This window comes from Monodelphis domestica, chromosome 7 (genome assembly GCF_027887165.1).
Source record: "Monodelphis domestica isolate mMonDom1 chromosome 7, mMonDom1.pri, whole genome shotgun sequence".
Lineage (NCBI taxonomy): Eukaryota > Metazoa > Chordata > Mammalia > Didelphimorphia > Didelphidae > Monodelphis > Monodelphis domestica.
The window spans coordinates 236,968,963-236,986,657 of NC_077233.1; the positions used below are offsets into that span (position 1 = coordinate 236,968,963).

General features: G+C 34.1%; 1 protein-coding gene across 1 annotated transcript in view; it reads left to right on the top strand.

Moving 5' to 3' along the window:
* The window catches only part of UGCG (UDP-glucose ceramide glucosyltransferase), a 61,173-nt gene extending 43,811 nt beyond the window's left edge, over positions 1–17,362 (top strand). The window contains exons 3-9 of the mRNA XM_001365764.4: positions 2,607–2,709; positions 4,073–4,174; positions 5,419–5,531; positions 10,852–11,030; positions 13,717–13,803; positions 14,201–14,390; positions 14,883–17,362. Coding sequence (XP_001365801.1) covers positions 2,607–2,709; positions 4,073–4,174; positions 5,419–5,531; positions 10,852–11,030; positions 13,717–13,803; positions 14,201–14,390; positions 14,883–15,053 — 945 coding nt within the window. The 3' untranslated portion in view covers positions 15,054–17,362. The remainder of the gene's footprint in view (positions 1–2,606; positions 2,710–4,072; positions 4,175–5,418; positions 5,532–10,851; positions 11,031–13,716; positions 13,804–14,200; positions 14,391–14,882) is intronic.
* The last annotated feature ends 333 nt before the right edge of the window (positions 17,363–17,695 follow it).

Below are 17,695 nucleotides of genomic sequence, written 5' to 3' on the forward strand. Positions count from 1 at the left end.
GCTCACTCAAAAAACAAACAAACCTTGAGACTCATTAAAGGAAGATGATGCTTTTAGGACCTTCTCTCCTACAAAGAAGTAATTTTTGTATATTGTGAGTGAAACCGAATGCTTTATTATTGGAATAACCACGTCTCGACTAACGAAAGGGTTGAGAAAACGAAAACGGGCTTCCTTTCCTTGTTGAGGTGGAGGACTGTATCATGAGATGGGGCCCAGATTGCCAGGCTGCCTTGATGCAGTGATCTCTCACCAGACACTCCTGTGATGGAGGGAGAGCACAGGGTGCTGGTGAGGGGCACCCATGGGTCCCCATCTGTTGTTTAGGAGTTCGTTTTACACCTCCCCCACCCCAGGAATGTCCTGTCTCAAGTCAGCTGGGCTTTCCTGAGGGGGACAAACGGGATGGCCTGAGGCCAAAGGGATGGAGCTTGCCAGAAAAGGGCCCCGTCTGTCCTGGGCCCCTCTTCTAGGGGTCCTCAAGTGGCCTGTTGATGTGTGTGTGTCTTCAGAACTCCTTGGCGTCTGCTCCCTGCTCTCTCCTCTTTGTTCCATGTGACTCCCTCTGGCTTCTCTGCTCCCACATTCCGGCCTAGTCCTGCCTCCCCCAGGCTCCTACCTGTTCCTTCCCCCTCTTCTCCCCCTGCGGGCAGCCTCCCAGATGGGGCTCTGCTAGGATCCCTCCACCCTTTGTTCTTGGCCCAGCCTGGCTGCATGTCCACAGGCCTCCTTCCTCCTCATGGTGAGCCCCAACTGCCCCCCTCCCATCCACCCTGATCCTCTGGAGAGTGTTCTGTCCGCTGAGACCCTTTCCTGCTGCCCAGCTCATCCTCATCCCAGCGCTTTGGACACAAAGGCATTCTCCCTTCTTAGCCCTCCTCTGCCCGGGGTCCTGGGTCCTGGTACTCGGTCCTGTGGTCCAAAGCATCTTGCCTGGGCTCAGCTGCTCTTTTGTTGGGCTGTGGGTGGGGGTGGGGGGTTGCTGTTGGATTTTTCACTCAATAAACTGGTGGTTTCTTACTCTTCCCCCCCCCAAAGAAAGCAAAATCCCTCAATATAGCGAAAACTCCATGAAACAAAATTAGATTTTAAAAAACCCTGCAATATAGTAAAGCCAGGTTAAGTGAACCACGATGTCCTGAGGGTCAACTGTACATTGGTTGATTTTGCTAAACTGCTTTTCTTTTTTCTTTTTATTCTTATAAGAAATGGCTCACTGGGTGTGGGAGGAAAGATATATTGGGAAAGAATGTAATTGAAAACAAAAGATCAATTGAAATTAAAAAAAAAGTTAAAGGTAGATCTGGTTACACATGAGAGTTGATACTTTTGTTGACTAGACCACCTACAGATTCCAATAGAGCTTATCCTGAATTAAACTTTCACAAGAATTGCTAATAAACTCATTCTGATATCCCTATCTCCTTTTCTCCTTCCTCCTCCCACTTTCTGAGAAAGGACCAAATGAACAATGAAATTAGCAAAATATTTACATTTAAAGTCCAAGGGAAGAGGCCTTGATAGCTTAGAGTATATTAAGTATTTAGAGATGGTTGTCATGGATGCCATTTTTCCATTTTCAGAATTTTGTTAGCTTGATAAATATCAGAGTAGTTAATATAGTTCTCATATGGACAATAAATCCTAATAAGAATTTTCAACTACAAATAGGGCAAATGGGAATGGTCAAGACATAAATAAGATATCAAGAATTAGGCTAATATTTGTATTTTTGGGAGGTGGAGAAAATTCCCTCCAGTCTTAAAAAGTAATATTGTATACTTTAATCCTTTGCACACCCAACATAGTTTTACAGATCTGTGTGAGAGTATGGATAGATCAGCATAAACTTACTTCCAGTCCTGGAATATAAAAATTGCAAAGTGTATAATATTCCAGTATTTTTGACAATAGCTTCACTTGGGAAGATAAAAGGACCTTTTAAAAATATTTAGTAATGTACCCAGTGATAATCTAAAAAATTACCTTAATCTTACTAATCTTACTACTTACTATTAATCTTACTAATAAGAAGTAAATTTAAGTTCTAGTCAGATTATACTTGTAGATATCATTACAGTTATATGGTTGCATATGTTTTGTTTTGTTTTTTACAATGGAGAATATTGCATACATCAAATTTCATGAATGAAAGTGCTCATTACTATTAGTTCCAGTCCCACTTTCTGCAGACATCACTAATATTTAATAAGAAAATCATTGTCTCTTGAAATTAATTATAGTAGGACAACTTGTGATTATTGAATATTCAATAAGTAATATTAGGTTTAAAATTCTAACCTTTTATTAAATTGAGTTTTTTTTCTGTTTAGCTTACCTTGCATATTATTTACTATAAATCTTAACATCATGCTCAGTAGGACCTAGTTGACCACAAAGGAGACTGAAATTCTTGGGATTTAATTTAAGGTCCCTCTCAAGGCCTGTGTGTAAATGACAAGACTTGTATGTTGGGTTGTGCCTTCCCTTTTATTTCCATTTTCTGCTTGGATATGAGATAAATTTTGAAGAAGTGCATAATAAGTATTTTGGTTTTCAAAGTTTGCTAGTTAACTTAAAATGATTTTTATAATTTCTTTGATTAGTATGAAGTACTCCTTTGTGTACAAGATCATGATGATCCAGCCATTGATGTATGTAAAAAACTTCTTGGCAAATATCCAAATGTGGATGCTAGATTGTTTATAGGTAAGTAACAATAATTCTTGAATTCATTTGTATATTTGCTCTATTGTTCTTTGTACTATAAAATAAATAATGGGATTTTATAGACCTGTGATATAGTATATAGTCTTATGAGTTTTATTTAGATTACAGAAACTAATTGATTTAATTTCTGAAGGAGATTATTAGTCTTATTACTCCAAATCAAAATGTTTTGACAGTTTCCACCATTTTGCTCCTTGTTAAAATACACAACCTCATTTGTTTGAATTATATGTGAACATCTTTCTCTCTTTTAAAATATGTATTTCTAATTACATGTAGAAACCATTTTTACCATTCATTTTCAAAAATTTTGAGTTCCAAGTTTTCTCCCTCCTTCCCACAATCCCCAGACAGCAAGCAATTTGATATAGGTTATGCATGCAAAATCATATAAAATATTTTCATAATATGTGAATTTCTTGAAAAACTTACTCTGAGAGTAAGGTAATCTCACATGAGTGGTCTTGTTATTTAAAGAACCTATTAATTTTAAAAAATTTTGGTTTTGTGGTTTTTTTTGGTTTGTTTTGTCCTTTATTTCTCTCATCAGTGAAAGAAAGACTTCTGAAACCCAACTTTTATCCCTTAGATCCATAATTATGATATTTGGATTTAATGTTTAATGTACCTAAGGAGCCATTCAAATTGAATAGCATTTTAAAACTCTTACTATCTACCTAGGAAGCAGTAATATAGGATTTGACTCCTTCTGTTGTTGAGTATAGTCTTTTTGGGACTAAGCCAAATAGAATATTCAAAGAAGACTTTATAGGATAGATAGGAATTCAACTAATGAGAGGAAAAGCATGACAGGGACTTTAGAACTGGAAACCTTATACCACAACATTAACAAAGATCAAAAGACATGAAATTAGTTTTGGTTAAAAATCTAATTTCTCTGGGGCAGCTAGGTAGCTCAGTGTATTGAGAGCCAAGTTCAGACACGGGAGTTCCTGGGTTCAAATTTAGCCTCAGACATTTCCTAGCTGTGTGACCCTGGGCAAGTCACTTATTGTTAACCCCCATTGCCTAGTCCTTACCATTCTTCTGCCTTAGAAGCAATATAGAGTATTGATTCCAAGACAGAAGGTAAGGGTTTAAAAATGATAATAAAAAATAAAATTCTCTTGATATCAGATTTTTCTGAAAAAATAAAATAAAATTGATGTGTCACAATTTTCAGTGTTTACTTTTATTTCATAACTAAGGCAGTTTTGAAATACATTTTGGAAAATGTGTCATGAAGTTGTCTATGATGGTTTTTTCCCTTCCATTGACTATGATGTAAAGTGAATTTATAGCAATGGTATAATCACTTTCATTTTTATCTCTAAATTTTTAGGTGGAAAAAAGGTTGGGATTAATCCCAAAATTAATAATTTAATGCCAGGATATGAAGTTGCAAAATATGACCTTATATGGATTTGTGATAGTGGAATCAAAGGTAAGATTTTTTCCTGTTAAATTTATTTAATGATAAGTAACCAAACATTAATTTATTGCAAGTCCTTCTTTTCTTGACTTGAAAAAGTTATTTTGTTATTATATAGAGAGCTTAGAGATGGTAAATGAGGTTCAGCTTTTTATAAGATGTGTAAAATTACATTTCAATTCTTAACACTGAATGTCTTAATATGTTCTTAAATACTAGGTTACTGTGTAAGCTAAAAGCTTTTACATGTGTAAATCTTTATTTCCCTCTTTTTTCATGTAAGAATAATTGTGTACATAGAGATTAAGAACAATACATATATTTCTTTATGAAACTATTTTGTAGGGTTTCATGTACCTCTGACTTCCTTAATGCAGGGAGTCCCTTGTGAGAAAACTACCAATTAAAATTGGCAAATATTCTACAACTTTAGGTAGTTGCTCTTACTTAGTTGTTAAGTGACTTGTCCAGAGTCACACAACCAATATTTGTCACCTGGCACCTCCTGACTCGGGCAATTTTTCTGTCCAGTCTGCCATATTGCCTGTTCTTTTTAATTGAATACACACATATATGCATGTAAATGATATGACCAATACTGATAATATTGATAATAATGAAATTTGAAACTTCATTATTGCATTGAAAGTGTTCACTTGGTCAAAGCTCCAATGATTCAGTAGTAATTTGAAATTTTCCTAAGTGCTATTTTATTCTCCTTTTGCATTGGCTTTGAAGGAAATGTTATCTTCTCAACATGTCTGTCTTACTATTCATATAGATATGCTCCCATTTTACAGAAAAGATCTGTCTTACAAGTTGCTTGTGAATTAAAATTTTCAGACCCCAAACTTTTTGAATGTTTGTGAATTTTACTAAAAGTAGAGTGAAAACTTTGTAATTCTCCATGGGTAATTTTTCTTAAAATAGGAGCACATATCTGCAGATTTTCTGCTTTACAACTCATATCTTACTCTTTTTACCACAATTCTCAGTATAGTCTCCTGGTTAATCAGCAGGCATTAAATTTGAGTTAATGTGGACTCTGCTTCACTATTAGTAGTAATATTCATTATTTAGGTGTCATAAATTTTAATACTTTTTTGGATTTTGGCACGTAGGCCAGAAATGTTAATTGATAGTTTATTTATGTAAGTCCAAACCCAGTCATGTTATATGTTGACATTATTGTTTGCAAAGAAAATTTTATTATCTTTGACATATTAAAGAAAACTAATCTCATTTTTTCCCCCTAGTAATTCCAGATACACTTACCGACATGGTTAATCAAATGACAGAAAAAGTAGGCTTGGTTCATGGATTGCCCTATGTTGCAGACAGACAGGGTTTTGCTGCTACATTAGAACAGGTGAGTATGGTGGTTATGAGTGGCATTATGTAGCCAGATCCATAATTCTTAGTGGTACTTTGTGGCTGTTCTAGGAGGATGAGTTAGAAGTAGAGTGAGCCTAGAACACCCCACTCTTCCCATGGTATCTGATAAACCCAAATACCTGAACTGAAAGGAGAATTGATGTAAAACAGAATATATCCAGCAGTGGGTGAGGCTGCCCAGCCCTAGGAGTTAACAGGATTTGCATTTGTCCCCTTATTTCTCTCCTGGAGTCCACTGGACTCTGATTAAGTGCTCTAGAAAGGATTTACGCATAGTTGCCTACAACCTCTATTTCTTAGCAGATTGCTATTTAAAAAAAAAAAATGAACTTCCTCTCTCTCTAATTTTTCCATTCACAAGCCATTAGCTTTTTTTTTTTCATTTTAAAACTTTAGCCTTCTTACCAAACAAATGCATCTTATTTCTCTTTACTCTTTGCTTGTTGGTTCCGATGTTGTGAATAGATAGCATGGTGGAAAGAAGTTTATAGGACAGCACATTCTTAGAAATATAATCTTTTAAAAAATTTTTATTTTAAAATATTTTTCTATAGTTACACGACACATTTTCTCTCCCTCCCTTCTTTCCTCCTCCCTCCCAGAGCTGACAAGCAATTCCACTGTGTTGTACAAATGTTATATCACTTGATACCTATTTCCATATTCATTTCTGCTATAGAGCGATCTTTTAAAGCCTAAACCCCAAATCACATAACCGTATATACATGTGATAAATGATATCATGGTTTTAGAAATATAATCTTAAGAAAACATTACTGTTTGACAAAGGAAAGCTTTTTATGCATATATGTACATTTTCAGTTCCTTTAAAAAAAAAAAACCCAACAACTTCTTGGAATCAAAGGCAGAAAGGCAATAAGGGCTAGGTATTTGGGGTTAAGTTACTTGCCAAGAGTCATACAGTGAGTAAATGTTTGAGGCCACATTTGAACCTAGGCACTCTTGCTTTCGGGCTTGTCTCTTTATCCACTGAACCACCTGGATTACTCTCTCATCTTTAAAATTTTTTAAATTAAAAGAATTTTTTTTACTTTCCTGATTTTTTTCCTAATACATATCAGTAAGTAGACACTGTCAAGTTCTTTTAAATTGATACTTAATATTTCAGCTAAAGAACATTAATTTTATTGTTAAAAAGGAAGTAAATTTGGTTTGATAGTTTTCAAATTTTGTAGTTTTAAATGCTGTAACTGTTAAATTATTTCAAATAACTGCAAACGTGCATTTTTAAAATGGTTAAGATTTATTATTTCATTGCAGTAGAACAGAGAATTTCCAGTGATAAAACTCTCTCTACCAGCACAGTCATAGTTATTTATTTTGCATTTTTTAGAATAAGAGATGTGCCTAAGGACATTGCTAAAGTTTCATAGTCATTGGACTCTAAAACTGGAAATGGAGATAGAAATTTACTCTTCCATTTTTTTTTTAATTTTGACTTTGGAATATTTGACCATAATGGCAACTTTTTTTTTCTTGAGCAAGAAATCATACAGTAGCCATTTTAAAAGTATTTTGTTTTTTCTTTGCTAAAATAGTTCTGGAGTGCTGTTGTAAAATTGATACTACATAACCTCATGCACTATACACATTTTCCCAGTTTTGAAAACTACAAAATGGATGTGCTTAAACAAGTGTGTCATTATCACTCCAAGGCATACTATCTAAATTTCTATTGTTTCTGAGACTGTTAGAGCTTTCCATCTGATCCACCAGGTTCCTAGTTGACACTGAGATGACTGTTGTCTCTTAGTTAACAGAGATCCCTTTATGGCTCATTATTAAAACTTAGGCAGGCTAAAGGAATTATCTGTTGTTATACCTAGTTCATAAACTGCTCTTTGTAACTGCTTGATTGTTTAATATATTGCCAAACCTGTCAGTTGAGTTCAGGTCAGAACCAAACTTTGGAATGAATTGTTTTTTAGGGATAGGAGAGAGGTTTTAATTCATCTGATTTTCCCTTTATAAAATATCTAGAACTCTGCAGAGATAGTTTTCTGTTTTGAGAAAATCTGTTGTCTGTTCATTAAAATAAATAATGGAAAGTAGACTATTTCAAAGATTAAGTATTAAGGGTTTTTTATTTCATCTTTCCCCTTTTGATATTCACTGAATAGCCTTATGACCTATGTAATAGTTTTAGAAAATGGAGAGAAAACTAGATAAGACATGGATTGTAAAAGCTGTGTGTGTCCATGTCACCTTTATTTAGAGATAAATTTAAAAATAAAATAAAATTGATTGACAGGAGATTAGGTAGGAGAAGATTCACCTTGAGGATTTTAGCAAGAGACAGGAAGTGTCTAATTTTAACAGGATCTGAAACAGGGATATGAGAGGATTAGCATTTGGGGTATGCATAATAATGTATTACTTTTATAGTCATATTTTTACCCTTGTGAATTTTAGGGAAACAGCAAGCATTGAATATGCCAGGTAGTATCCTGTGGGTAAATATGTGATTTAACTATCTTATTTTATTTAAATTAAATATTAAAGTAATATCTTGAGCTGAATGTAGACCATTGTCTCTCTACCCTGATCCGGCTTATATAAAACCTATGCATCAAAGAGATCTATATATGTGGTATGTTTTTTTTTTCTTTCAGTGAGAGATCATTTTGTGTGTGAGATCTATATTGGTAAAAGCTTATTTGTATTAGAATATTAGTTTTGAAAATAACTTTCTTTAAGTAGAGGTCAAGATATGTTCTTTTTTCCTTCCTTACAAGCCTTTCATAAAGAAAAACTATTGGGATGATCAGTCCATTAGAGCAAGTATTTCTCAATCAATGAGCAATTATTTATTAGTATATTTTATTGATAACTTTTATTTTTAATTACCTCAATTTCCCCCTGTATCCTTTCATCTTATCCTCCCAGAGAGCCATCTTTTACAATAAATTCTTAAAAAAAAAAAGGAAAAAGAGAATACAAATTTAGCAAAACTGATCACATTGAAAATATTATATGCAATTATCTACATAATGCACCCTGCCTCTGCAAGAGAGGAGAAGTAGGTGTCTTCTTATATCTCCTTTGGGGCCAAGCTTTCAAAAGGATTTATTAAATGCTTACTATGTTTCAGACACTTCATTGGTGTTGGGGATTCAAAAGTAAAAATAAAGCAGTTTATGCCTTTAAGGAGCTTAAGGAAAAGGCTACATATTAGTTTGTATAAAAGAAATAGAATGCAAAATATATGAGGGAGTAGCTAACATCTTGGAAGTTGAAGAACAGTCTCAGGGAGGAGAGGCATTTAAACAGAGTTGTGAAGGAAAGTAGGGATTCTAAGAGGGAGAATTCAGGAAGACTTTTAATTCCATGTATGAAGTTTAGGCGTGTGCAGAGTCATGGAAGCAGAGCATGGAGTGTTGGGTATTTCCTTCTGTGTTAATAACATCACTTTGACATTTGGGCAAAAGTTGAATTGGCAAAGGGATAGACTTGAGGTAGGGGAATTAATTAAGAAGTTATTGCAATAATCCAAGCAAGAAGTGATCAAGGTTTGAATGAAATGATGGCTGTGTGAGTGATGAGTGTCAGTAGAACTCATTGGATATGTGGCATGAGGGAAAATTAGTAGTAAGGAGTAATTCCAAGGTTCAAAACTTACTTGATTAGAAATATTGTGCTACCCTCAACAGAAAGAGGGAAGTTTTTAAGAGGGTGCATTTTTTAATTGAAAATTTTTATTTAATTAATTTAGAATATTTTTCCATTGTTACATGATTCATGTTCTTTCTCTTCCCTTTCACCCCCTTCTCTCCCAGAGCCGACACGCAATTCCACTGGGTTTTACATGTATCATTGATCAAGATTATTTCCATATTATTGATAATTGCACTAGGGTGATTGCTTAGAGCCTACATCCCCGATCATATTCCCATCATCCCATGTGATGAAGCAATTGTTTTTCTTCTACTCCCACAGTTCTTCCACTGAATGTGAAAAATATCCCTTCTCATAAGTCCCTCAGAATTATCCTAGATCAATGTGCTGCTGGTAGAGAAGTCCATTATGTTCAATTGTGCCATAGTGTATCCAGTCTCTGTATAATGTTCTCCTGGTTCTGCTGGAAGGTCTTTCCAGTTCACATGGAATTCCTCCAGTTCATTATTCCTTTTTAGCACAATAGTATTCCATCAACAACATCACCAACATACCACAATTTGTTTAGCCATTATCCAATTGAGAGGCATCCCCTCGTTTTCCAATTTTTTGCCACCACAAAGTGTTGCTATAAATATTTTTGTACATGTATTTCTCCTTATTATCTCTTTGGGGTACAAACCCAGCAGTGCTATGGCTGGATCAAAGGGCAGACAGTCTTTTATTGCCCTTTGGGCATAGTTCCAAATTGCCCTCCAGAATGGTTGGATCAGTTCACAACTCCACCAGCAATGCATTAATGTCCCAACTTTGCCACATCCTAAGAGGGTGCACTTTGAAGAAAAGACAATGAATTCTATTTCAGGTATATTAATCTTATTGATACCTGTGGTATATATATATTTCAAAGGATATAATAGAGGCAACTAGGTAGCATAATGGATAAGAATTCCAAGCCTGTAGTCAGGAGAACCTGGTCTTAAATCTGGCTTCAGACACTTCCTAGATGTGTGATTTTGGGCAAATCACTTAACCCCAATTGTCTAGCCCTTGCTGCTATTCTGTCTTAAAATTGATACTCAGGCAGACAGTAAGAGTGTTTTTGTTTTTAAAGCTATAATCATCAAGTGGGGAAGATGTTAACTGGAGCTCAGGAGAAAGACTAGGGCTGGCCATTAAGATTTAGAAGCCATCTTTATAGTAATGATAATTGAACCTATGTTCAATGATAATATGAATCTGATAAGGTCATAAAGAAGGTATAAGAGAAAGATAAAAACCAGGCCAAGATAGAGCATTAGGGTGCAACCACTGTTAAGAGGGAGTACAACATGAATCAAAATCCAACGAAGGGGATAAAGAAGTTCTGACTAAACAGGTAGGAGGAAAATCAAGATAGAAGAGTATCATGAAAACCCAGAGAGAAGAGTTACTCAAGAGAGTGGTCATTTATTATATCAGATTATATTGTAGTATAATTGTATCAGATGTTGCATAAAGATCAAGAAAGATAAAGATTGAGAATGTTTAAATGACCGGTGTTTACCATTTTAAGCCTAAATATTTGCCTACAAGAATGGTAGAATATATGTTTTAAAAATAACTTATTTTTAAAATTGCTCATACTTCTGTTTTAATTTTACTTTCTATTTTGGCAGGTATATTTTGGAACTTCACATCCAAGGTCCTATATCTCGGCTCATGTTACTGGGTTCAAATGTGTGACGGGAATGTCATGTTTGATGAGGAAGGATGTATTAGATCAAGCTGGAGGACTTATAGCTTTTGCCCAGTACATTGCTGAAGATTATTTTATGGCTAAAGCAATAGCTGACCGGTAAGTAACTAATTTAAATTAGGATGTTTTTGTTAGCAGCACAAAATAGTATGTTTATGTGATTGAGAAAAGTAATCTTTAAAAAGATTATGTTAGTAGATAAGTTTCTTCCACTAGAATCTTACTCTGATGTCTCTTTGGGGCATACATGTGATTCTAGGTTCTTAAAGTCTATTCCAGCAGGAGACAAGTTCTGGCAAGGTCTTAGCAAACCTGGAAAGGCTATGAGAAAAGATCCAGTGAGGCACTTTGTGCTTATTGTCCTAGGACTAGTTTGGTTTAATTTAGTGAGGCTCATTGATATAAGGTTGGCCACCAGGCACTGAAATGCATTTGTGGCAGTTCATTTTGGAGAGGTGCATTAATGGGAGGAAATGCCCATACTAACAAAATCAAGGATCTTTCAAGTTACTGAAGTGAAAGAAATAAGCAGGTTTCTTCATTTTTTTAAATTTTATTTTATTTTCGCATTAGATTAGGGAATCACGGGAGATAGCATTAAAAAAAGGAGGGAAACATTTTAAAATGCTAAATTTTAATTTGCTTGTTATGGAATTTGAATTTATGGGTTCTTTTTTCATCAAGCCCTAAAATATGATACTCTCCTAAGATTTGCATGGTATGACTTAAAAGTTGCAAAAATTTTTTATAAACTATGCACAAAAAGCAGTCTTATTTTTCTTTCTACACAAGTGAAGTTATATATTTTTTTATCTCACCTCATTGTAGGTAAACCCAATACTCTCTTTACTCTCTCTACCTTTATTATCTTCTTTAAGAAAAATAGTAGATTCAGTTACTAGTGTATCTGTAAGAATATCTGTAACAGTAACTATAACTTTTTTTTTTTACTGGTGAACATACATAGTGATAGATCATGGAATCAAAACTCCTTTTCCCTTTTCTTCCAATCCCTACAGAGACCAATCATAACCCCCCTCTCCTCCCCCCCTCCCAACCCCCATCCCAGCATCTGTCCAAACTGTGAGAAAAAGCCCCAGTAAAACTTGGCAGAATATCAGGCCTTTGCTGTTAGATGTAGACAAATGACATCCTGCATCATTGACCATCAGGTCTGAGAACTTCCCACCCCTATAATCTCAACCCCCTCAAGGCCATCCAATGAACTGAACCCAAGTACCCTAACTTTGACCAATAGAGGCAACACAGATTACCTCATCCCAGACAGCCACCCTATAAGTGATTGTCCCCTTCTCCTTCCCACTGAAGACCCCCTGGCCATCCGCAGGTTTTGGGATTCTCCCTGTCCTCCCCCTCTGTTGCCACTTCTCCTGCCATTAGCCTCCCATCCCCCTTTGCCTCCTCTTTTCCCATAAATAAAGCTTTGCTGTGTTACTTCATTCTCTGCCTCATTAGTCTTGGGTTGGACCCCTGTCAGCCAGTACCAACACGTAGCATATAGGAAGAATTATTGAAACAGTACATAATTATGATTCATAATTCTATCCTAATGAAAGAAATAAATGCCTAGATGCTTCCTTTTTTTTCAAATACAACAACATGATTTGAAGTGATTAAAAGGGGTTGCATATATGATGTGTTAATAAATTCTTTCACTGGAAAAGGTATGAATTTCCGCATTTGGAAAAAAGCAAGAACATTTCATTAGTAATTCAAGATAATTAGCTTTAATGTTTCAACCTTTTAGAATTTAGATGAAAATGCATAGAATGTGATTTTAGAATTGGTCCATATTTTATTTGATGCTTTTTTTTTTTAAAGTTACATGAAGATTTTTATGCTGACTTCAAATTTTTATGCTATAAAATACTGCTCATTAGTAATAGCTAGTTAGCATTTATATATCACTTTAAGGTTTGTAAGTTACTTTACAGAAATTTTACCTCACTACAATTCTGGGGCTGGAGCTAGGTGTTACTATTATAACACCCATTTTTCAGATGAGGAAAACAATTGGCTTGCCTAGGGTAATATAGCTAGTTTTTATCTTATTCACAATTTGTATTCAAGTCTTCCTCTGAACTTCAAGTATGCAGTCTACTCACTGTGCCACCTAATTGCCTCTAACTTTACTAGAGAAATTCATCTGTTATCTTAATTACATTTTTTCAAACCCGATGCCAAAAAGTATATTGAAAACAAAGAATCCCTAAATCTCAATTTGTATTATTCATAGGCTATATGTAGTATTTACTTTGTTTCAATCTCTAGTTGAACAGCATAGTAGAAAGAATGCCACATTTGGAATCAGAGCACTTAGGTTTAAATCCCAGATTGATAACTTTCCTAGCTCTGTGACTAGACAAATCACAAGACCGTTTGGGACTTTTATTTCTTCATCTATAAAATTAAAGGGAATTGAAAGAGGTGATTTCTGAGGGCTGATCTAGCTCTGTGTCTTGGAACCTTGTAGATTAGAGTAGGGGGTATATATGTGTGTTGTATGATACTTAGCATAACTGTAGTTTATGTTACATACTAGATTAAGGACAGATATCAGATAAATTGACGAAAACCTCTTATGGATATCCTATGCCTCAATTAGATTCTTCATTCTGGTTTGCTAGTCTTGTTTCTTCAACATCAGTTTTACAAAAGCTCTAAACTACAACTGATATCAAAGTAATGTGGATGAATACATTACCAGTTATGTTTGAATACAAATAACTATAAATTTCTTATTTAATTATATATTAATTTCCAGAGGTTGGAGGTTTGCAATGGCCACTCAAGTTGCAATGCAGAATTCTGGGTCCTATTCAATTTCTCAGTTTCAGTCCAGAATGATCAGGTAAATAAAACCACCTTATTCTTCCTTAGTTTATTTTTCTTCACTGTGATTTAGTGAATTAAATTTTTTTTCTCAGTATATTATTTAGTGCCCATTGAGAGGGAAATGTAAAGAACCTTTGAAAAATGAATGTTATGTTTTAAATTGTATTATCTTTGTAATATCTAAAATGTTAAATTTAAAAGCTTTCTTTTGATTCTATAATTTGTATTGTTTTTTCAGAGTTTAGACCATTACACTTAATTTAGCCTTTTTGCTTTTGGTTTGTTTTGCTACATGGAAGAAAAATCATGAAATCTTAAGAATAGTCTTGCAAAAATGGTCTGACTAGAAATTAAAGTGATTGGTCTTGAAATTGGTTTATTGGTTATTTTTTAAAGGATTCTTTTTCTTTCAGGTGGACCAAATTACGAATTAATATGCTGCCTGCAACAATTATTTGTGAACCAATTTCTGAATGCTTTGTGGCCAGTTTAATTATTGGATGGGCAGCTCACCATGTATTTCGATGGGATATCATGGTATTTTTCATGTGTCATTGCTTGGCCTGGTTTATATTTGACTATATTCAACTCAGGGGTGTTCAGGTATGTGAGTAAAAAGCATGTAAAGCTTGGCAGTTGGTTGAGCAAAATATATTTTTTTTAGCTAAAACAGTTGAGCAAATTCTCTACCATTTAGTGAGAAGCACTCATTCGTTTTCTGCTGACTCTTGATCTTAGATTTGAACAATATTTTTTTTTAGTGGAATGTTGAATTTAAAATTATTTTAATTCCTTATAAATGAAGTATATGCTACAGGAAGAACATTGTAATATATACCATTTTGATGAGTGGAAGAATCAATGATAGTTGCCTCAATATTCCATGATTTTCTTTTGTAGCTAATTTTTTTTTAAATTTTGGAAGTCATTGCTACATAAAATGAAAAATCTGTATTAAAAATATAAAATTGCAGAAGGAAGATTATACTTTAAAATATATATCTGATAATAAAAATAGGAATTTGTTTCTAAAATAATTCTTGGTATGCAATAGAGAAAGGAAATACTAAATATGTTAATTTTTGTAATTTCTAGGGTGGCGCTCTCTGTTTTTCAAAACTTGATTATGCAGTAGCTTGGTTCATCCGAGAATCCATGACAATATACATTTTCCTATCGGCATTGTGGGACCCTACTATAAGCTGGAGAACAGGACGCTACAGATTACGCTGTGGAGGCACGGCAGAGGAAATCCTTGACGTATAACCACAGCTTTGTGACTGTATTTAAAAAAATAAAAAGAAAAAAGAGAGAGAAGTATTATAAATTATGTTTATATAAATGCTTTAAAAATCTACCTTCAATAGTTATATTACTTGTATGTTTTGGTAACTATTCTTTAATTTATTTTGCATGGCACTTGCATCTGTGAAAAAGAAAAAAATACACGTGTCATCTTGGCCAACTGGTACCTTGTTTTGTATAAATAGAGAATCAAGAGAATTGGTTCCAGGACGCTTAAAAAAAAAAAAGGAACATATAATTGCTCTGCAGCAAACACTATGACAGTATCCTTCAGTAGAGAAAGTTTCATATTTGGCAGTAGACTAGTCTGGTAAATTTATGGGATGAAGTCATCTTTGGCACACTGGCTTGCATAGGACTAGATAAGTCATTTTATGCCTATATGGATATGGAGGGTCTGATATCATTTTGCAATAGTTCCCAGTGAGGGACTAGTGGAGAAACTTTTTCATGCTTTATGACTACCTCTTGTAGTTGCTGCAGAGCAAATATATATTATAGTAGGTAACTAGGCCTTGCAAAAATAAACAAACTTGTAAAAAAGAGAGGGCGTCTTGTATTTATATGTATATATGAGAGATTTTTTTTTTTTTGGTCTCACTGCAATGAACCAAAAGTGAACTGAGTTTGGTTTTTAATGGTAGCCATGTATTGAAGGCATCTTTTTGGCCAACTCTTGTTGGTTCTGTCTTGAACCATTGTTAATCACTGTGCTGTAATTAGTGTAGCTTAACCCTTCCTTCCCTGCACCCCTAATCCTTATTCCACTTTTCCTTAACTTTTTTCAGGGGGGTTGGTTTTGTTTTAGTATGAGTGAATGTTTTGATAGTTGTGAGAAAAAAATGCATTTCAGAAACATTTCACACATGACCTATTTTCTTACACAGTATGTCTTATTGTTAATAAGAATGTAATTTCATGATGCAGGTATTTGATATCTTTTTTTAAGTAAGCAAATATTCTAGTCATCAATAAATTAAAATTGAAGTAGAGTATTAAGAAGGGCAGGATGAGTTTACTGTTAAATTTAATCAGTTTCAAACTAAGTCTACTGTTAGCTTTTCTTTTGTGCCTATTACAGTTAGTCTAGTCTTATTTAAATTGAATTTTTGTATAACGAAATAGACTAGATTAATGTAAGTTGTAAAGTGCATGCTGTAATTCACCCTTCCTTCCCATCACACCCTTAAATTTGCTTTTGACTCTTGTCAGACCGCTGTTAACTTGTGGTGAACTGGACTTTTTTTTTTTTTAATGGGCAAAAATTTAAGGAACGGTGCATAAAGCCTTTTGTTTTTCTAGTGATATTTATGCTTTTTGTTCTTCACAATTAGATGGCATGTCAACAATGAATGTCTACTGGCTAATTGCAGGGCTAGCAATGACAATATGGCAGCTTTAATTTCCAAGTTATTACAATTTCTTTGTCAAAACGTAATGTGTAGCATATTAGCAATAACTATGTGTATTTATAGAAAATGGATACTTTTTTCACCTTACTGAGCCAATCCATTTAATTGTCTAATGACAGATATACACCCAGTTTTAAATGTACTATATGTGTGTATATCATATGTATAAATATAAGCATATCTCTGGGCCAAATTTCTTCACTTTTGTTTAATATTCTATTGCCTTATGATATCACTGAATTTGTTTGAAGGGCATTTTCTACATGAACAAAGGCTTTGATGCATGTTCCATTTCTTATGTGAATCGGGTAGTGATGTTTCCTGAGGAGAGTTGCACAATGAAAACCAGTCTAGTTGTGACCCACTAACTGTTTCCTGTTTCATCACTATTACATGGTTTAATTTTGCTGTTTGTTTGTATATGGTTTGTGTTTAATGAAGTTTGGTTGATGCCATTCATTGCACTGCTAAAGTGAAGCCTTGCTTAAATTTAGCTTTATGCTGATCTCAGTGTGGGCAATGTAACAAAACCAAAAAAAGGCTGAACAGACTTCTTATGTTTTGTAGATATGGAAAATTACTGTTCTGGATGTGTGCTTTTTGCAGTAGTGGAGACTAATTCACAAAAGTGAAGCTTCACTTAAACTGTCTGAAGTATGGATTGATTATGAAATGGAAAGAATTAATATAAGTGCTGTAAAGAGCATCACAACAGAACTGCAGGAGTCCAAATTTAATTTAATAAGCTATCTTTAAAGATACCAACAAATGTCTAGAGTAGACTTTACCATGTTTTATTATTTAAAATCATTGTCTTGAGTTTTTGTTGAAAAGAAATAAAATTTTGAATACAATCGACATTTTTTCTGACTTTTTTTAAATTGCCTGTCTTTGTTCTCTCCTGTTTTACATAGAGTTAGTATGAAATCCAATATGTTAAACAACAAAAATCCTGTTAGTATAGATTAGATGGCTCAGTGGATAAAAGCATTAGACCTGAAATCAGAAAAATGTGTACAAGTCTAGCCTCACACATTTACTCTCTTTGTGTGAATCTAGACAAGTTATTCAACCTTTATATGTCTTAGTTTCTTCATCTGTCAAATGAGGGTATGCCATGTTTTTACCTTCTCAGACTATTGTGGGAAAAAATTTTTTTTTTGTTTTTTTTTAAAGCTTAGCACAATGCCT